A 22,541-nucleotide genomic window follows, 5' to 3' on the forward strand; every position below is an offset into this window, starting at 1 on the left:
CAAAATAAGTTCGAAAATCGGAAATGAATATTCTAATTCAAGTACTGTAGTATCTGCCCAGTACTGTGGTATCCAATTACTGCTTGTATTGTGTATCAAGAAAACCTGTATAACTGCTCATAACTCCTGCATGACATGTACTAGATTCACATACCAGGTCACAAAACTTAGCTTAAATAAAAAGAACATCTTCAAAACAAACATGGCCTCCTTCAGATTAAGTATTGGGGGTACACACAAAAAAACAAATTAGTAACAGAGCTGATGATTCACCCCCTCCCCGCTCATGGTAAATATTCTAGCACTTAAAGTTTACATACCATTTCCACACCCTAGTCCCTTCATGCATTCGATATACTTACCGAAGTATTGCTTGTACCTTAAATACTCAAAGGTTCAGTGTTTTTACTTAACATTCAATATTAAAGATGCATTAAAACCGAAGCTATTTTAGGTAATGTAAGATTTACTTATAATTAAGGGTTATATAGTACAAAGATTTAATATTAAACAGCATTAGAAGCATTCAGCTGTAATACTGAGAGGGAAGAGGAATGAAGAATCCTCCAGAATCTTGTTCTCTGAACATTTAGATTAAATATGATCCAATTTAAAAGTTAAAAAAAGAAGACTAAAAGCAAGTGTCGTTTAATGTATTTTAATAGCAAACTTACAGGAACAGCACAGAAGACAGACAACATTAAAAACATGTACTTGCATGTAGGACAACTCAGTTAGAAAAGTATAGTGAATGGATGGAATCTACTGTATGATAAAAATGCTACAAACACCATTTAGTTGCCATCAATAAGAAATTTACTTGTTTTAAAAAAATCCAAATGCTGGCATTGTCCAGAAAAATTCGCAGGTTTATTTATAATTGTTATAAAGTTGAATTGTTGAAACTTGTTCACTGAAACATTTTTGACTGCATTAATGCTTTATGTCCCCGCATTTATATTAAAAATCCACACACAAATGAAAATGGAAAAAAAACCCAAAACAAAACAGAACTTGCCAATACCCGATTCTGTCCCCTATTTTTCCATTTGCAACCATATACTTAGGTACCTTTTAACCCCATGGAAAAAATATCTAACGTTCATTACTACCAATAAACAGGAAGAAGAGATTTTTTTTTGTGTTGAGAATGATAAGCCCATCATAGTGGAGTTTAAGCACGCTCTCCACGTATGCGACGTGCTAGCTGGATATCTTTTGGCATGATTGTGACACGTTTGGCATGGATAGCACACAGGTTGGTATCTTCAAACAGGCCAACCAAGTAGGCTTCACTTGCCTCCTATTAAACGAGAAAAAACAAGAAAAAGTTAGGAGTGGTTTTACATACAGGACACCAGAGTACCCAGAGCAGAACCCCAGTAACCTCAGTGTAACTTCCCTATGCCTGAAGAAGGGTGTTTGTTCTAGAAAGCTTGTAAAGAACATTTTTTCCAAGTATTTAGTTGGTCTAATAAAAAAATATCACATTTACCTAAAGAATCTTTTCTGCCTATAACATCAGTATAAGCATTTATCTTTAGTCTATGTACCTACTGTTTTGTATTTTTTTTTTTAAAAGAGTCAAAGAATCTCTAACCAACTCTCTAAAGACAGCCAGCATATAGTCCATTTATTTTAAATGACATTTTCTGTATCTGGGCACAAATAAAAGGCCTTTCCTATATTACAGGGCTGTTGCCACCTTACCTACAGCAGCAGAGCCCCCTAGTGTTGGTGCAGTGTATACTGGTAGGAGTTTTTCCAGTCATCAGTTACACCAGCTCTCATGGACAGTAGCAGCTTTGCCAAAACTGCATCCGCATCAGGGTTTCACTAATATGGCTGTATCTGCTCGCCAAAACAGCCCTAGCTGACGAAGAAATGCTAGCAGACTTCTGTAATGAAGTTTAAGCCAATGATACGCTATTGTTATTGAATGATAATGCCCTCTGAAGAGAATTACAGAAAGATTCTGATAGTACCCATATGAATCGATACAAAGGTGATATTTGATTATTAAAATGCTCTCAGAATCTCTCTCTCCTTTAAAGAAAGAAGACCCAGCAAATCCCATCATTATACAAGAATCAGCAGCAGTTTTATTGGCAAGAGTTTATGTTGCTTAAGGTTAGCAATCATTTAAGTATAACAAATAATTTTCAGGTTACATCCTACTACTACAGGAAGTGTGTACATAAAACTTTTTAACTACAGAAACTGCTAAGCAAACCTAGTAGGTTGCATAAGGTTTTTCCAGACTCTGTAAACTTAATGTCAACTTGTTTTAAAGCAGAGCATTTGTAAATGGAATGATCAGACAAGACAACTGTAGCAAAAAGGGTATCTGAGGGCCAAGAGAAAAAAAAGAGGACCAAGATTTTCACAAAGCATTGAAACATATTAGCCTGAATCAAAACAGGGCTTTCAACTGAACTGAGCCAATTAGGAAGAGTCAAACTGGGGAAGATGCCAGGGGAAGGTCACAGCTTTTGGCTGTGAAGACATACCCCTTAGGCTGACTACAATTTCTAGCCTGAAACTGAGACAAGTCTACACTCTAGATTTCTACTGGTAAAGCTGTCAGCCAGCAGCATGAATAAGCAGGACCCCTGACCAACACAGATGTTTGTGTAGGCAGTTATAATGACAACACTGCTCTTTTATCAGCATAGTTTCCACCCTTCCCGCCCCCACCCCGCAATCAATTTGTAGGGGGTGGCTTTACTGTACTGGTAAGTGCAACTTTGCCAGTTTAGCTATATCCACATTAATGAATACTTTTACTGGTAAAGATTACCAGCAATCTGCCCTAGCATGAACATGGGAAGTCTGTCCAAATTAGTCTTTGCAGATATTAGCTATCTTCAGTTACTATTGAAATCAATTCATTCAAGGTAAAAAGATTCAGACAGATAAGCCACAGACCTCAAAAGCTCTCCCACTTACTATCACTGATTGAGAATGCTAGTTAGAGGACTTAAAAAGCTAAAGGCTATGAGCTGGGGAAAATGTATAGATGCTCAACTTTAAAATTATGTGTACTTCCACTGAAATCAGTCATTAAGAGTTAAGTATATGCCCAAGGAGTTGCAGGATCTCCTACCATATATTTTTGCTTTAGAAAAACACACACATTAATTAAAGTAAAGGACAATTTGGCACAAGAAAAAAAAAAAAAGTGGCTATACTTTGGGCACAAATAAGTTTTGACTAGAAATTAGGAGTTTTCTAACCTTCAAAAACAATGAAGTACTGGAATAGCCTTTTGGTAGGTTTTGGTGTCCTCCACTCCTAAATACTTAAGATGAAGCTATATCATTTTGAGAGAGAATGCATAATGCAGTTGCCTTAGACAGTCCCCTCTAATACCATATTCTGGGTTTAAAGACAAACAACACCACCCACCCAAACATGTTTGATCCTGAAAATGTTTATCATGAGAAATTCTACTTAACTGATCTCTAGTCAGAAAAGTAGCGCATTTTTCAAAATGACAAGTGGACAGGATCGCAGGATTGAATATAGTAGTCACAACTGGATAAAGTCGCTAAGTTGCAATCATTTTATCTATGTCGTTTTCTTGACTAAACGTGATATGATTAAGAAAAAAAGCAGTATTTAAGTTACTCTAAAAAATTAAAGAGCAGAATCAATAAGAAGCCACCAGTACTACACAGGAACGTACTCTGCATACAGCACAACTCAAACACTAACAGACCTGCAATCATACTGTTACAACCACTGCATTACACACAAGCCCTCATTTCCTAAACGCGTTATCAGAAATTTTGTATCAGAACTGGAGGTTTCCTTTAAGCAAAGGTCTCGAGGGAAAACACCACACAGAACAAACTTTGCTTGTGCATGCATACAAATATACCAATATTCCACACACAAATTCCTCATCTTTCATAAATGTTAAGTCCAATAAAGTTTAAGCAGTAGTGAAGAAACAACAGCTTTATTTTAAAGCTCTACTAAATATAAATACAACACAAGTGAAAAAGATTTCTGAGAGAACTTTAAGAAAGCATTCATGGCATTTTTAAGGAGTTGTTGCCATATCACTGAGTGGATTATTTTATCCTAATTACAGATTAATTTCATGATATGACATTAATTGCTCTGGGCAAGTAGAACACAGGCAGTATCAACTCACCTAGAATTCATGTATGCCTACTTCTGGAGTCCACCAATCAAGTGAAATTTTAACTAACCATAGAAACAGCCTGGCCAATTGCATGAGTATACGCAACTGACCTATCACGTTCTCTCTCACACAGTAACAAAGAACAGCATGCCACTATCTGTGACTGCACTAAGAAAAATATTCTTTACAGTTCCTATGTTATCTATGGTTTATCCCAAGACTAAAAAAGACATCCTATAGAAAAGTTAGAAATTAAGTTGTATGTTTATTTATAGTAATATCTCAACAGTACCATCCTGTTTCTGATTTGTTCTTTCCTTTGTAAAGCTCTTCTCCAGCATTTTAAATGAGAGTAAACATTTTGCTTACAGCTCAATTCTAGCATTCAAGGGTCTCTACAGAAATGAATCGCTAAAAACAAACAAACAAACAAACAAATCATAGGTATACTAGGGATGGTCCCTTAGTCCCTGGTGATTCTTTGGTTATTTGCATGGGAAAGATCAGATAACTCATTTTGCTTAAAGCAGCATCCTAATTCTGAAGAGTTGTAACTAGCAAAAAGGGACATCAAGTAGCCACTTTCTAAACATAAAAACACAGGCATACAAGTTAAGTCTGAGTAACAACCGCCTTCAGCTAGACAAGCTCCTCTACACACGAGAGATTCTTTTAAATCAGGCCTAAGAAAATGGCCTTCTTTTAACTCTTACCTGCAAAGCACCAATAGCAGCGCTCTGGAAGCGCAGATCTGTTTTGAAGTCCTGAGCAATTTCACGCACCAGACGCTGGAAGGGAAGTTTGCGGATCAAAAGTTCAGTAGACTTTTGATAACGTCTGATTTCACGGAGAGCTACAGTACCCGGCCTTTAAATTAAGAGAAAAACAAGCAATGAATATGTACAAGTATCGCACTTCAACAGATCAAGCGAAGCAATTCTTCCCCTCTATTCGGTACTGGTGAGACCACATCTAGAGTACTGGGTCCAATTTTGGGCCCCCCACTACAGAAAAGATGTGGACAAATTGGACACAGTCCAGTGGAGGGCAATGAAAATGGTTAGGGGCTAGGGGACATGACTTCTGAGGAGAGGCTGAGGGAAGACTGGGCTTATATAGTCTAAGAGGAGGGAAGCCGGAGGGTGGGGATTTAATAGCAGCCTACAACAACTACCTGAAGGGTGGTCACAAAGATGGAGATAAACTGTTCTTAGTAGTGGCAGGTAATAGAACAAGGAGCAATGGTCTCAAGTTGCAGCAAAGGGAAGTTTAGGTTAGACATTAGGAAAAATTCTCTCACTAGGAGAGTAGTAAAGCACTGGAACAGGTTACCCAGGGAGGTTGTGGAGTCTCCATCCTTGGAGGTTTTTAAGATCCAGCTAGACAAAGCCTTGGCTGGGATGATTTAGTTGGGGATGGTCCTGCTTAGAGAGCAGGGGGTTGAACTAGATGACCTCCTGGGGTTCCTTCCAACCCTCACTTTCTATAATTCTATAGCTGAGTTATTCAATATTCTTAACTCAAGTAGGAACCGCTCCGTTTTGGCTAGAAGCATCCTAATATTTAGAATATGCAACTTCACTTACAAATAAAGGGCCTGACCTCACCACTGATCTGTTCGGAACTTCTACTGCACTCAGACATCCCACATGTAGAAAAATGGCAAGAGTGGGCCCTCAAAAGCCTTGTCTTCACTAGGAAAAAGGTGCATAACATGTTAATTAACACGTTAGCTGACGTGTGTTAAAGTCTTAGTGTAGACAAGGCATGCTGTAATGTAACAAAATCACCTGGTCCAGTCATACCATAAGTTCCCCCTAGGGTTTTGTGTCACCGGCTAATATACCCTTAAAAATTAAAAATATACCCTCTCCCCTTAAGACACGGCCAACATAGAACCATAAAACTAACAGTGAAAAAATATAGCAGCTGCCATAGTTTTATCCCAAGAACTTAAAAGTTTGTTTTTTTTAAGCTAGTGCTGTGCATCTTCAAACCAAACTTCTAACATTACTGACATTTTTTTTTGCAAACACAGTGTATCCTCAGCATCAGTACTGCAAATATGTCATTATGAACATTTGGGAAAGCCTCTGTGAGCCACGTGCTGAAATCTGCATCTTTTAGTCGCATCCATATTATCTAAAGAACTACCTTGGAGCCAGAAATTCTGTGGCAAACTGGGTTTGTCCTTGTAGCATTTCAAAAATGGTCCTCAGAGCAGGACCATCCCCAACTATATCGTCTAAGGCTTGGGTAGACAAAGCCTTGGCTGGGGTGATAGCTGGGGACGGTTCTGCTTTGAGCAGGGGGTTGGATTAGATGACCTCCTGAGGTCCCTTCCAACACTCATTGTCCTACAGTTCTATGACATAAATAAATTTATTTTTTCCAAAGGTCTTGCTGCTCCCAAGAGGGATTTTTGATACTGAGCAATCGTGCATAGAGATGAACAATCATAGATTAAAACACTTCCACCCAGAAGGACTCTTGCACAATTAAGAGTTTACTCCTAAACAACAGTCAGCAAGAGATTTGCCTCTAATTCTCACCTATTCCCTCCTCCACACAGGTCTTTTATTTTACCTTAACCAAGTAAAATTATTTGTAGTTCCAGGCCTGCTTATGCATAGACATCTCCTGCCCTCTAACGGCAGATTGAGCTAACTACACCCTCAGCTCATTAAAACAGCAAAATACGCGCGGAGGCAAGAATTGGACCAGTTGAAGTAAATTACAAAAAAAACCCCAACAAAATCAGTTCTACACATTCAAGTTTGGAAGGGTTCCATTCAAGTATAATATTGAAATTAATTAAAAGCCCAGTCCCCAAGCTGCAGGTATGGTTGGATGCCAATTAATTTGTGCTTAAATTATGTCAAAAGCATAAAAATTGAATTTCAAAATTAATTATCCACCCCTTAAATGCACGGGCTCTCAGGGTGGGTACATAGAGGCAGTAGGGCCAATGATGGGTTTGCAATCAACACCAGAAGTCACTCAAAATCAGGTGAGGGAATAACAAAAGCTGGACTAATATGATCCCAGTGAAGATTTTGAAAGGAAGCCCCCCAAAAGAAAAGAAAAAGAAAAAAAGTCCGGCTCTGATTGATGCTGCCGATACACTATGAGGAGGTTGCATCGGCAGCCTTCTGTCCCTAGCCATTGCTGTACCTGTAGCGATGAGGTTTCTTGACCCCGCCAGTAGAGGGCGCGCTCTTGCGAGCTGCTTTTGTAGCGAGCTGCTTCCTGGGTGCCTTCCCGCCGGTGGATTTACGGGCAGTTTGCTTGGTACGAGCCATGTTCCCGCAAACTTCTCTTCCTCACACCTACTGGTCACACGCATGCACAAGAAAAGAAGCCAGCAGCCAGCGATCAGGCGCTGCAACCCAGTTGCCCCTGGCGCTGACTTGCTGAAGAGTCTCCTGCTTGGGGTGCCCCCAAAAGCTCCCCCCGTCTCCACAGCAGCAGCAGCTGCCCCCAGCCAGCACAGCTCTGCCGGGATGCCAAGGAGCTGATGAGGCCCCACACTTTTGCCTGCACGTGGGACTCCTGAGGGCGCACAGCGGAGACGCCAGCACTAAGCCTTTCCCCTCCCCTCCCACACCCATCTGACTGCCCGGGGTGGGAGGGGGGGGAAGAGACCCCCACTTTAGCTGAGCCCTCCCAAGAAGCCCAGAGCAGCAGCCACCCCTCCTGCCAGCAGCAGCGGGAGCAGCAAAGCGCTGCCCCCTTGCTACTGTCAATCCTCCTCCCTGGGCACCAGCACCCCTGGGGGGTTGGAAGGGAGGGGGGCAGGGGCACAGCACCAGTATGGCTCTGCTCCCAAGCCAGTGGGACCCCTATGCCCTCCTCACCATCAGTCCCCGGCAGCCACAGCCAGTGCAGTCTCACCAGCAGCAAACTTTATTATTAAAAAGGGGGGGGGAGAATTAGTGTGTGTGTTACGGAGGGGGGGGTGAAATCCTCCCCTACGTGCGTGTGTGTGGGACACACACAAACCCACACTCGCACACACAAGATGGCCTTGCCCAGAGCCTGGGGCCAGCCAACTCCCCGCGCCCAGCCACCAGCAGCCTTGCAAAGGGAGGAGGAGAAAAATAAATAAATAAAGAAATAAAGAAAATGGCTTTTAAAAAAACCAAGGAAGGGAGGCAGAAAGCAACCCCCCAGCCCGGCCCCGGGAGGGCAGCAGGGGAGGGGGAGCAGCGGCGGCAGCAGGGGGAGGAGGAGGACGACGACGAGGGGGAGAAAAGTTTGCAGCGGGGCCGAGGCCCCGCAGCGCCCCTCCCCCCGCGGGTGTTTTCCCAGCCCGAGGAGGAAACATGGTCGGTGACCAGAGAAAAGAGACAAGATGGTGCAGCCGAGCGGCGGCGGTCGGGGCGGGAGCGGGGGAGGCGGGCGATGGGGGGCCGAGGCCGGGCGGCCCAAGCAGCTCCGCTCCGCTCCGCGGCGGCTCCCCAACACCCCGAGAGAGGGCCGGGGTGGTGGCGGCGGGGGGCCCGCGGGCCCGGGGCCGCCCCGGGCGGGGGGGGCTGGGGGGGGACGGCGCAGCCCGGCGCCCCGCAAAAGTTTGCGGGGCGGACGGAGGGGGCCGGTGGGCGGCCCGCGGGGGCAGGGGAGCGCGGCCTCACCCCGTGCGCCTGGGCTGAGCGCGGCGGCCGGGCCGGGCCGGGCGGGCAGGCGGCGGCAGGCGAGGCGGAGCCGGCGCTGGAGCTGGAGCGGCGGTGGCGGCCGAGAGCACAATTGAAAGATGGCTGACTCGGGAGGGCCGCCCCGCCGCCGCGCCCCGCCCCCGCAGCCCGCTGCCCAATGGCGCACAATGGAGGGAAGGCGCGGCCCCGCCCCCCCGCGCGCGGGCGCTGTGTGTACAAACACAAAAGACACGCCGCGCGCCCCGCGCCGCCCCGCGCAGTGCCGGGGGATTCCCCCCCACCCCCCGCGGCGCCCGGCCGTTGGTGGCCGTTGGTGGCGCCCAACCGCTGGGGCCCCGCGCGCGGGGTCACCAACGGCCGCCCCCAGCTGTGCCAGCCCCTCCCCTCCCCTCCCCTCCCCTCCTGGCCTGGCAGCAGAGAGGTCCGGTAGCCTGTGGCACTGTGGCTGCGCTCCTGCCCCCCGTGGAAGTCAGTGGAGCTGGATCCACTGAGCTTAATGGGAGGAGAGCGCCCACCGCATGCCCCAGAGGTTATGGCAGGGGTTAGCCACGTTTTTGGGCAGAGTGCCAAAAACACTCCCGACCTGGTTTTGTAAGATGTCATTGTGCCAGGGCCAGATGTCAGTGAAGCCGCAAGGGGCCTGATTAGGGCGCCCATCATAAAGGGCATTTCGGTTCTCTGCTACTCTGTCCTCTACGGATACAAAACCCGGCGCCTTTATGTCCTCTATTCTCTTCTCTTGAAGAGGAAAATAGAGGACATACAGGCGTCCGGCTTTGTATCAATGGAGGACAACCAGACTGTCCTCTATGATGGCCACCCTAGGCTTGATCCTTGTTGTGGTGGCACAGCCCTGCCCCCTTCCCAGTGGTATACTGTGGCCAATACTTGATTTGCACCCCCTGTCTGCGGATGATCACCAAGCTGGCGGGGTGGGGGCCCTGGCAACTGATCACCAAGCCTGAAAATTACGGGGGTGAAACTGGAAGTGCCGCCAGGGGATCGAGTACTCTCTGGAGGGCCCGGCTGACCCCTGCCCCAGGCCGGTGCCCGAGGGCTTGGACCCCCCTTGACCCTGCCGTCAGTACGCTGCTGCCCCTTCACCATCCACCTCAAGGCCAAGCAAAATGTGGCACCTGGGCCAGGGGTTGCCTACCCCTGGGTTATAGTGACATGACGTGATGTGGCCATTGCTGGTGCCCAGCACAGTTCACAATGACTCCCAAGTCGGGTTGCCAATTCTGTTGGAATTTATTCTGGGAGGTTTCCAGACCGCCAGCGTGCCCACAACAGTGCGAGTGTGTCCACGTGCTTGCATATAGCAGTTACGGATTACAATGCATAGGCTTTATGTCAGGAAGGCAAATGCACGTGACTAGGACATTTAAAAAACCCAGTGGACTAGTGCATGAAATCAGATTCAACATTTAATATTTCTTTTAATGAATGCCCTATCTTTTATCTCCAAAGTGACTCTCAGCAGTCTCCTGGCAATTTATATCTAATTCCTAGAGACTCCAGGGCAATTCTGGAGGGTTGGCAACCCTACTTCAAGCTACTAAAGATGCTTTGGGTATCTTATGTTCCCCCGCCCACATGGGCAAACTTCAGCCACAGAGGAAGGGCCCCCAGGGACTGAATTGTCCTTGATGCCACCACAGCTGGAGGATGTGCAAAGTTGGACGGCTGCTTCAGTAGTCCCTCTAAAGGGAATATTTGAGGAAGATCGTATGCAACTCCATCAAACAGGCCCAACTCTGAAGTCAATCCCAAATCAGCTGTTTCAGGGGAGTCACTTATCTGGCCTCTGGACCAGATCTAGCCCATGGATCTGTCTCTCCCAAGCCAAGGAATTGAGTTATGCAGCTGGTGGACTTGTATCCCGGTTCTGGCCGCAGTGGTGGGGCATCCCATGGCAGCAGTCAGCACCTTAGTGAGACTTAAGGCTGTAGCAGTGCCATGGGCAGAATCCCTAACACTGTAGTCAAAGCCAGTACGGCTCATGGGCATCTGGAAAGCAGGGAATGCGGCCCTCCAAGTAACTGGAGTTTTTACTGAAAACATGACACACATTTAAAAGACCCTCAAAGATCATCCACACTGAAAGGGTCATCTCCCTCGCTTCAAAATGAGGTTTTGTAGACCTGGGCCTGAGAGACTAGGAAGGGGAATCAGCAGTGAAATGCTGGACTTTGAAGAAGGCTGTGGGAAAATATGGTTGGGATTTAAAAAAAAGTGGGAGAGAGAGAGATAAGCCACATGGGACTGGGGGAGATGGACCATTCCTGTGGGACTGTTCCAACTTTAAAGTGCCATTAGGATCACAAAATCATTTGCAAAAATGACATTTTCTTACCCAACAGATCAAAATACTGTGTTTATTTACTTACACCTGCTGCCTTATTGTTTAATGAACAAAGACATTTTCATTTTATAGTTCAGTTATACTGAGAAGCGAAAACATCTATGGGGGAGTGAGTTAGGTTCTGTTCTGAATTGTCCATCATCCATACATTTGTTAGCTAAATTTCAGCTGTATTTTGAAATCCCTGTTGTCTTCAGATATACTGGTGTAACTAAGAGTGCAATATGAGATGCAGGATCTTTACTAAAGGGAAAGCTTGACTAAAAGGGGAGGATGAGTTGATGAAGCTGGCATTTAGAAAGAAGCTTCTTTTTACTTGTAAAAAAAATAGAGAGAAAACAAACCCCCTTGTCATCACTTTACCAGTCAAATTTTTAAGAAGGAGTGCTGGTTTTGGAACAGCCAGGACAAGGGCTCAAAGCTGAATAATTAAATCATTACAGCATAGGCTACCGTACAAAGATCATATAAAATAATGTTTACCTTAACATTAGTAGCAGTATGGTACAAAACAGACTTTAATGACATGCTGGGAAAAAAAAATAAGGCCATTCTCACAGCCAGTTATTAAAACAAGAGAAAATGTCCTGCTTAAGGGTCATTATTGTTGCTTATAATAATAAAAATATGAAAATGGTAAAAAAGGTAAAAAATAAAGTGACTCTGCTTTCGTGTGTTGTAACGTTGCCCTGAATATGGAGTTCTGTTTACTATACAGGTCTATACAATGCACCCTTGTTAACATGAAACACCCCATTGATTTCAGAGGGAATTCTTGTGTACTGTATGAATTGCAAGAATGAACCTATATATTACACTGCAGCTGTATTCTCAGGGTGCCATTATCTTTAATATAATTGATATTAGCAGTAAAATATGCATAACTCAGGCTCAACATTGCTGTGAGTGATACCTTTTTCTGTTTTCCTAGCGAGAAGCTCTCCCATTGGTGGCAATGCCCTGGAATTCCATGATGTCATGGAGGGGGTGGGGGCTGGGAGGAAGCAAATTTTCTGTCTCAGCTGGCTCAGTCTGTCTCTGGCTCTTGACCTCGCTGCTTCTCTTGGCTCTCAAGATGCAATGCACAGTTCCTTTCCTCTCTCATGGGTCCAAAACAAACAGTTCAGGAGATAATGAATGAAAGAAGCCTCTACAAGCCAAACCTTGATCAGGGAAAAAGAGGAAATCAAATGCTTCTTTATCTATCCAGGAGGACTTCACAGCTGCTTGCTGTTATCCTGCTGATAGCTCTTATTGAACTAAAAAAGCCTTAAAACAATAATGTAGTTAGACAAAATTGTGCCCTCAGTTAATTATACACATTTAAACTAATAGGAATTGCACATGAGTATGTGATGGGAGAACTGGTCATGAAATCTTTAAATCATTTTTTCTCCCTCCTTCCTGTTTTCCTACTGATGTGGGAATTAGTGTCCCTGAAGGCAACTTGCAAAAGAAGAAAAGGTATTTGTGCCTATTTTTGCTTCTTTGAAATGTATGAACATACTTTAAAGACTTTTCCCAGAACTTTTGTATGTGTGTGTGTGTTCTTGCTTTAACCTTAATGTTCCTGGTTTTAAGTTATACCTTCCATGGGTTTTGCTAGAAGACTCTTTTTATGGATCAGAGAATTGTTAATAAGGCTGATGTTTCACAAGAAGAGATTTTCTCTTAAGTGTCTGTCAGGTGTTGAAAGGCGACAATAAAAGTGCACCAAAACAAATCATCTTTGATGACCCATAATCAGGGTTCAGACCAGAGCAGAGAGGTTGGTCTAGTGATATTCAAAGACAGTCTCCTAATGGCAGCAGACATAGGTAAGATCTCCATGGACCCTTGAATTTCTCTGCAGCATTTGATACGCTGGACCACAAGATACTATTAAAATACTTACACAATATAGAAGTCCAGTGCTATAAAACCCCAACAATAACATGACTCCAAATATTCCTGTCCAGGAGACTTCAGCATGGTGATACATAATTTTTCCCCTTTTGGAAGACCTTTACCAGAAGCATTCTACTGGGATCCATACTATCAATACTATTCTGCCTTCCCTTTAATATCTGATTGAGACCTCTCTGAGATCAGTTGTGAGACACCATGGGCTGAGCTAGCTCGTTATTGACAACTATATATTTCTCTCAACTAAAACCTAAAACTAATATCATTCTAACTACTAAAATGTCAGAATGCCCGTAGGAAATAAGCCCCTGGATGGATGAAGAGCAGCTGGCTCAAATTAAACCCAGGCAAGATTAAAGTGAGGCTAGTTTGAAACAAACTTTTAAGAAAACTGGCAAAGATGTTTTGTCCACCTGCCAAAGAAGATGCTCTTCCCCATTTATAAAAGAAATGTGAAGCCTTCAGGCTGCTGTTTATTTCCTCAATAAGCCTGGCTGATCAAGTTACGTCAGTTTCCTAAAATGCCATCTTCCACCTCGTTATCCCATCTTTCCAAATGAGGATCTGGTTGCAGCGATCCATGTATTTGTCAGCATCAGGTTGGATTACTGTAATTCTGAACATGAGGATGACATACAGGCTGTAGCCGGCAGAGAACACGGGTGTCCACGTTCTATATGGCTCAGACCACTGTGAATAGATCAGGCCTGAGAGCATGTTGCTCCAATGGTTTCTAGTCAACTTCAGATGCTAGTAGGCTTCATTCCTAACTTTAAAGACAATTAGATCAAGCCCAAGCTACACAAAAGACCACAGGAAAAAGAAGTCTCAATTCAGGTGACAAGCCTTGGACCCATCATGGCTTTCAGAAGCTCAGAGCTCCAACTGCAGGAAAAATCTCATTCAGCTCTGGAGTCTTTGAAGAATGTATGTGCTAAAATCAAGACGTCTCAAATAACGTGTAAAATGCACTTTTTCAAAGGCCAAACCTGTTCAATCTGGGCAGCTTTTCACAGAAATGGAAAAAGGCACATCCCTGAAAAAGGACCCTACTAGAAACCAAGACAGTACTAGAGCTTGCCAAATAACAAGTTGCCTGATTTTTTTTCACACATACACTACCTTTACCTACCCTCGTATGCAATATATTGGCTGAAATTTCCAAACATCTCTCTCTCTCTCTCTCTTGCTCTCGTATTCTCTCTATCTGCCTGATGCAGATACCCAGTGTGGACAATTCCAGCCCAAATGGCAAACTTATAAGCAACTTCAAATACAGGAGGGCAAAAGGGTGGGCAATAGCAAGGGTCATGATTTTTTTTCTAGCCCCTATAAATAAGGTAGGTATCAGGATAAAGGAGTGTCGTGTAAGTGGCATTAAAAATAAGTCTTCTACTGGAAACTTAAGTAGGGATTCCCTATTGTTTGTGTTTAAATCCTAAACTGTAGCATTCTATAATTAAACCATTCACAACTAGAATTTTGCATCATTTTTATGTGCAGATTTTTTTCTTTTCTGAATTTTTTTCATGATTTTATTTTTTATTCACACAATAGGCATGTATACCAACACAAGTTTCATACTTGAAGGCTGTGCTGTATGGTGTCCAGTGACTAGACTCAATGATCTTCTGAGGTCCCTTCCAGCCCTAATGTCTATGAAATCTATTGTCTAATGTAATGTTTCAAAAAGATTTCAAATATTTTTTTTCTGATGGAAACATTTATGTTTTGTTAAGGTTACAGTTTTCAGTTATGTCTTGAACTTGCAACTTTATGTACTATAGTACTATGAGAGTAACTAATATACATTGTATACATTAGAACAGTAGAATTCCTTATTCTAAATATAGAACATACATATACTTGTTTTTAACTGGTATTTTCTAAGCCAGTGCTGAAGCAAAGATAGACATGCCCAAGACCTCACTCCCTAGGTGTACAAAATACTTGTATATCTTTAGAAGTCCTCTTCTAGTGGGAATATATCTAAAAATGTCATGATCTTGAAGTAAAACTTATTTTCCTTCTTTCATTTAGCCTACTTTAATTTGATCTTTGGGTCAGGCCACTTATCTTCTATTGTTCTGTAAAATACTTAGCACACTTTAGATACTATGGGCCTGATGCTTAAAAACAAATGAAGCTGTGCTTAGGTCTCATTGACTTCAATGGAAATTAAGGGCATCCTTAATATTACATATATACTAATGTGCTTTCCTGAATATGTATTTTTGAAAGACAGGCTATGTCAATAATTAAATTAGTTCTGAATAGTGGATAAATAAATATCCATATTCAGAACTACTTGCACTCTCATTAGTAGTTGTTCTAAATTAAAATAGTGTCAATTCTGTCAAAGTCACTTTCTCACTGACCATTAAATATACATATCTGGAGGTTTCAGAGAAATCCACTGTTAAGATACAGTTGTAAAAATACCTTTAATTTTGAAATACAAAACACTAGAACTCTTGGTTCCAAAATTATACCTTTTATTAGACCAACTGGAAAATGGCAAGAACATTGTCCCTGAAATTTATTTTTTCAAGCTCTCATAACTCAAATCAGGGGATCCAATTTTATTGACCATTTTTTACATTCCACTTTTAGGTTAAGACTGATACATTTAATTCCAAAAATAATTTCAAAAACAAAGTTCTAGGAGTGTGAAAATAAGGCTGACTTAGCACAGAGAACTTAGAATCAGGACTCCTGGGTTATATTTGGATTTCAGGTTTATGACCGACTTCCTGTAGTTTAAACAAGATGGCTCTGTTTCCATCTTTATAGATTGGGTCCTGAAAAGATTTGAGCATGTTTAGTCCCATTGCCTTCAAACAATGATTCCAAACTTAACATTACACATGGATCCCAATCAACTGGCACAGTGTACATATTCCAGGTTCTCCCTATCATTACCACTAAACGCACACAAAATAATCTTGCTGCCATTGGCTTCTGGACAGTGGCCTGTGTTCTGTGAACCTTCTAGCAGGGGCCAAAAAGTCAGGTAATTAATACTACTTGAAACAGTTTTAATGAATTTCAACTTTTTACACAACCTAATAAGGTGTCTGGGAAGGAGAGCATAAATAGAAAAGAACACATCACTTCCACAAGTTTTTAAAAACATATTTGCTGCCCTATGCACTACATAAGGTGGAATGACCACCAAATTTGGGCACAGAGTCATCCGGTATATGTATTGTAACCACTGTCTTTATTTGTTTATTCTATGTATCATCTTTGAAAGTCTTGTACACAGACACACAGTGAGTGTGTCTACCTGTGCATTTACACCGGCTTAAATTTACTGTGCAGTAAATTACTGCACAGTGAATGGGTTGGGCCAGCATCTACACGTGCAGGTGTTAAAGTATATTAATGCTGTGTATGGACTGACTTGGGACTAAAGTTAGTCCCAAGTCATTCCACACACATGGTGTTACTGCGCAGTAAGGTAAGTATACACGGTAACTAATTGGGTGTAAATTTGATACCTCCATGATGCAGGTATCAAATTTATGCTCAAGTCAGTGTAAATCACCATATTTACTGTGCAGTATGGGTATGCATATGTAGAAGTGTGCCTGTACTGTGTGCCTGTACTGTACAGTAATTTTGGTTACTGCACAGTAATTGCTCATGTGTAGACATGCCCAGTGTGTCACAGAAAGAACAATTCAAATTTAATGCAAAATAATCAGTATTCCTAATCTTGGGAAACTTTTGAGCAGTCACCAGGGACGATGCATAGGGGGTGCAAGCAGGTGTATGTGCACCCTCTGAGTGTGGCAGTGCACCCCCTACAAAAAGGCACTGCTGACACTGTCGGCAGTGCCTGTGGGCAGTCGCAGCTCACCACCCTGCCGCTGACACCGCCGGTGGCATCTGCGAGTAGTCTGCGATCCCCGCTTTCTACTGCCAATGCTGCTGGCAGTGTCTGTGGGTAGTCACTGACCCCTGGTCGGTGCTTGCCACCTGCCCCTCCACACCACTGACAGCGCTGGCAGTGTCTGCGCGAGTTCCCCCACTTACCGCTACCATGCTCCCACCTCCACTGTACCCTACTAGCCACCGTGCCTCCCCCCAGCCGCCAGGGGCATGTGTCGTTCATGGCAGTCACTTGATTTTTCTTTACATTTCTATTTCCAGTACCTTCTTGATTGTCCTCATTAACTGCATGTTCAAGCTGCTTTTAATTATATTCTCCATATAATATGATGAAGGACAACTGACATGAATAAACACCACCACTATATACAGTTGTCAGCCTGCCCTTGTCAAGGGACCTGCAGCTTACTGTAGAGTTCACTTGGCTCTCTAACCTCGTAAATTTTTTCCTTGCTGCATAGCACTGTGCTTCTAAACACACACTGTCAGTCCTCCTGTGGTATGCAACGGTTAATTGAAACAGACACAAAATAACTGCATGCGCACTAGGGCTCAAGGCATGACATACAGAAGACAAGTGCTTGCAAGATTAATTTACAACAGGGCCAAAGACTGAAAATTCTGTGATCTCCCTTGCAAACTATTTATGGCTTTTTAGGGAAAATGTTGCCTGTTGGTTAGAGAATGAACCTGGGAGTCGATTTTTCTACTGATACTCTGTTTAACTTTGGGTGCACATCAAACTTCCAGTTCAGTTTGCTCATCGGAAACCGTGATAATACATACTTAACAGATGTTCTGTGAGGCTTAATTGGTTATATTTACAAATATAATTTTTTTTCTAATAAATATAATCAATTTGTGTTTGTCATTGCAAGAGAGTTACTGCACTAATGCAAGTCTGTATTCATTATAAAGAAAATGTGTGGAGAAATAAAGAGAAAACAGGATTTACTCTCCTTAATGATAACACCGGGTTTTGAAACTTAGCCCAGCGGAGCAAATTATTTTGTACAAAAAGAGATTGCATAGGTGGGTTTCTTAGAGATGAATACCGTAAGAGCGTAAGCAGTCGTCCTGGAAAAAAATCACTTTCTATAGTTACAGTATCACACAATAATTAACCATGTTCTAGTTCTAGCTGTCCAGGCCCTTTGCAGATGATCAAGTTATGATAACAACTATTTCTCTCTCTTTTGAAGTATCATGCTTTCTTGTGGAAGGGGCCTTATCGTAATTAGGCCTAGTGTAAAATCTTTTATTTCCCAGTACTTTACTTCTGTGTTGGTAGACTGGCTTAAAACTGCTGAGGAGAAACAAACAGGATGAAGCCTAATTAGTTCTCAAATGAGATTCCTGTGACTCTACTGATTTATTTTAATCTCCTGTTTAGTAGAGCCTCAGTGAGCTGGTTTGCCCCAAGACCCACACTCTAGCAAACATCCCCCTGAAGACTTCCATTAGGGAAAAAACAGTGGCTTGCTACTTTCTATCCATTAGGCTCACACTGGCCTCATTTTATGGTGCTCATCTTGTAAAATATGTCTACTTCTGCACTACCACAATACCCACCCTATGTGATGTTGCCCTAAAAGCTTCCATCTTTCTGTAACTACTGTACATAGAAGCGCTGAAAGAGACATAGCATTCATTTCATATTTATGTTCAGTGGCACTGTCTCAAGCGATATGCAGTTTGTTTTCACAGGTGCCCAGGGGAGCAGCAGCTATACGGAGAAACTCAAGCATACTTAGTACAATGCAAACACCACACGGCTGGCTACTCAAAGCACAAGCAGCAGACCTCCACACCAGTTTGGGTCCTCACTATCATTATTGTCTTTGGCATGCTAATCCTCTCTAAACCCTTAACTTTCAAAATCTGTTTGATCCTGCTTCATTTTGAAAGGAGTAAGAGCCTCTTGAAAAGGTACCGATGCAACACAAGTCTAAATTGTGAACATCAGCTGATTTATGTTAACAGAGATGAAAACATTATTCTGAGGTCTGACCCTAATGCAGTTCTGAGGTGCTCTGCAGCCTCCCATCTTTCTTAATGAATACTCTTAAGTCTCAAAACCCACTTTGAGGAAAACTAGTCTCCTGCGAGAAAACTGAAAAGGGAATGAGGTGCTGGAGTGGCAGGCAGTAAATTTTAAAGTGACAGCAGGTAACTTTAATTATGTTCTTTTCACTCTTATGAGCCTGGAGAGTTTTATTTCTTAAACAAAAAAAACCAAAGCTTCTTGTCAAAGGGGGGCCTTTTTCTCCCCTGGAAATTCCTTGTAGACCACACAAATCATTGTGTCCACAATATTATTTTCCATTTTTCCTTAGAAATCAGTTCCTCCAAATCATCTCAGACTCATATCTCATGAGGCATCTCAAGATGGAAGCAACAATCTCTGTAAGGAATAGACTAGATATCAGTCCCTGAGTGTCTGTCACATATATACAACAGACTGATTAGAAAAGTTAGATCCCCTGAAAAACTCTTTCTAAGCAGTGCTCATTCCTCATCCACTTTATGTACATAGTCAGTGGGACCAGTTATCTCCTCTTCTTCTAGGTATCTGTTTCAGGGTAAGTGGTCTCATCACCCGAGTGATCCCCACAGGTGGCATAAGTGAGATCTAGAAATTCCCTACATGACAGCTTAATAATGCTTAGCACTTACATAGCACTATACTACCATGTTGTCTTTCACAGACTAAATTAAGGGGCAGCCCATACAAACTATGCGACTAATGCAACACTCATCCCATGCGTAAACCATGGTTTTCCATAGACAAGGCACATTTAGAAAGCATATTTAAATTCTTTTTCTTAGCTAAGTACTTCTAAATATTTTCCACAGTAGCAAAGAAACCCTATGAACCACCATCCTCCCACACCACCACTGCTACTTCAAAAAGCTGCCTTCAGTTCACCTGCAAAATCTTCTTCCTTCCTTTGGTATGAGAGTGAGGCACTTCTCACAGTGACTTAACCAGCAAGGTACTTGAAGCAACAGATGTGTCACTGATATACAGGTAATTCTGCTGGATGTAGACACACTCTTCCCAGGCTTCATTTACATGTGACATAAGAGGCAAGGTGCTATATTTCAAATTCCTTGTGGATAACACGTAATTATTTATCTTCACTGATTAACTTGCATCTTCCATTTAGGACAAAAAGAAACACTGCAGGGCAGACCAAGATATACAGGTAGTCCACTTAAAAAGAAATTGAAATATCAAAAGAATACAGATCAGTCAAATAGGTGCTGAAAGATTTAGTATAACCTAATAGGCAAAATGGCTTACAGGTACAGCCTCAAACCAAGACTTGAAACTGGATTAGAATTCACTTAGTATGGAGGTGAGGTGTAACAGCAGTTTAAAGGTGACCTGGAAAGAAAAAAAAAGTTGAAGTCGCTCTATCAAGAAACTGAGCTTCTTTATTGACTCTTAAGTTAGTATAATTCATGAGTGTTTACCAGCCCTTTAGAAACGTTAGCAGTGTCAAATGCTATGTTCCTTGCCCTTGTTAGAAGACTGCTAGAATGACCCAGAGGTGTGGAATGGAAACTTTCTCCACCGTTCATTTAAGGGATAGACACTAAATCCATATCTAATGGAGCTTACTGTCCAAGAGACCATGTTTAGCAGATGATTACAAACAAAACAGCTTTAGATAGCATGAATAACTTCTTTTGTCAATTAATTGTCACTTCCTTGTTATCTCTGATGTTGTAACTAGTTCTCCAGGCCCAAATTTACAATAGAAACAGAAGCAGAGAAAGAAAAGGAACTTAAAAAAAAACAACAAAAAACAACTTTTATCTCTTCTTTAAAAAAATGAAAAGTGAAAAAAAAAAGGAACAGAGCACACACTATGGTTTTTCCTTTGCAGGTTATCTTAAGCTAGCAGAATCTTCTCTATAGAAAGAAATGCATTAACTATTAGTTCTACAAGAATGTTGTTCAAATATGTGGTACTGTAGATATCCTTTACATTAGCAATGTAAGTAGTCATATCTGAAAGAAAGCAATGCTGAATTCAACACAAAAAGGATGTTAAAAGGATGAAGCACACACATGCCAGATCCTCAGCTTAGAACTCTCTCACTAAAATCAACCCAACTATGCCAATTTAACACCAGCTGAGAATCTGGCCTATAACATTTTACCAAATTACTAAACCATTTGTGTCATAATCACTGGCTCTAAAAAAAGTCTGTAACCACAAGCAACACAGCTGATAATATGATCAGGAATTCCAGCAACTGTGTGTCACCCCTGCCAATAGTCTAACCAGTACCTGGTTGTCTGTCTAGATGTCTAATACAGTAATTTTGCTGGATATGCAGGGCATTGGCTGGAGAGACAGGACATGCTTCCTAAGTGCAGGAGGACAGGATACATAAACCCATGTAGCCTGGCGGGCTGGTCCTTTGTCACAGTTTTCCAAAGCAGCAAATCTCAGTATGCTGCCTACTTATCCCTAGTGACAGACTGTGTTCATGTTTTCTAGGCATTTGACACCCCACAGTGAAGGTAAGGAAGAGGGTTTTTAAACGCAAAAGCTTGCTAAGAAATTTTTTTCCAACTATTTAAGTTGGTCTAATAAAAGATATCAGATTCACCCAAAGAACCAAATTTTCTCAGCATGCAGTGCTAAAAAGAAGGTCAAGCAGGATTGTAGTTGTGAACTCATAGCCACAGTTAAATAAAAAAAAAACAAAAAACCCCTGCTTTGTGAAACCATCTCAGTTGTGATGGTTTTATCCTGGTCAGATGAAAGCATCATCATAACTAATATTCCCTGCTCTTGTGGTTTTATTCCAAGTCTTACAGTTTTTCTTCTATAGTCTCTTCTTCTTCAATCCTGTGATTACATGAGAATCTCAGCTGCCTTTTAAAAAGAATAATCTTCTGTGCCTCATGATGATTGTGTTGGAAAGATTGAAAATGTGAATCCTTAAGCTTCACAAAAGCTTCACCAAAAACACAAAGCCCTTCTACCCCAGCACCAGCCAACCAGCCAAAACACATAGAAGGCCAATAAAAAAACCTAAAATGTATTATTTTTAAAACGTAATGATTTTAAAGCTAATCTTGCTGTTGTTTGGAGCCTGACATGATTTCTGAATGCTTAGGATTGGTAATACTCCAGACAGAAAAATAGCTCTACTCATGGTTTAAATGGGGCCTAAGGTATCAAGTATTTCCTTTTTTGCTCTTTTAACAACTCCAGCATTCTCATTGTTACACTTTCCAACCTTCGTTATGTCCAGCACCACTGTGCTCTGGTCACACTCCTTCCTCTTAGCACACCTGTACTCCAGGGGTTACCTCAAGGAACCATATAGAGCCACTCCACCAGATCTGTTCTGAAGAATGCTCCTACCTAGTGGCTGTTCCTGGCAGAGAGGAACTGCAGAATGAGGACCACTGCATCCAGGTACTTGGCTTTAAATAGTCTGTTTAGACCTGTATTCTGTCCTCTTTTTTTTGCTGCCCTTCCTTCTGTGTTAGTTCAGGCAAATCATTGCTAAACCCACGTGGGTGGGGCTGTGTAAT

The 22,541-nt window shown here is 42.4% G+C and overlaps 1 protein-coding gene across 2 annotated transcripts; it reads right to left on the reverse strand.

Moving 5' to 3' along the window:
• Positions 1 to 642: 642 nt before the first annotated feature.
• Positions 643 to 8,895, reverse strand: LOC102560623 (histone H3.3A). Of its 2 annotated transcripts, none has more exons than XM_059717373.1 (4): positions 8,788 to 8,895; positions 7,328 to 7,485; positions 4,867 to 5,020; positions 643 to 1,303 (listed from the first exon to the last, which is right to left on the reverse strand). In XM_059717373.1, exons 2-4 carry the CDS (start codon positions 7,453 to 7,455, stop codon positions 1,175 to 1,177), a joined length of 411 nt encoding a protein of 136 aa, XP_059573356.1. In that variant the 5' UTR covers positions 7,456 to 7,485; positions 8,788 to 8,895; the 3' UTR covers positions 643 to 1,174. The 2 variants fall into 2 exon arrangements, with proteins under 2 accessions (XP_059573356.1, XP_059573354.1); XM_059717371.1 differs by having other exon boundaries at positions 7,328 to 7,482; positions 8,788 to 8,893.
• Between the last annotated feature and the right edge of the window lie 13,646 nt (positions 8,896 to 22,541).

The sequence above is a fragment of the Alligator mississippiensis genome, chromosome 1 (genome assembly GCF_030867095.1).
Source record: "Alligator mississippiensis isolate rAllMis1 chromosome 1, rAllMis1, whole genome shotgun sequence".
Taxonomy (NCBI): Eukaryota; Metazoa; Chordata; order Crocodylia; family Alligatoridae; genus Alligator; species Alligator mississippiensis.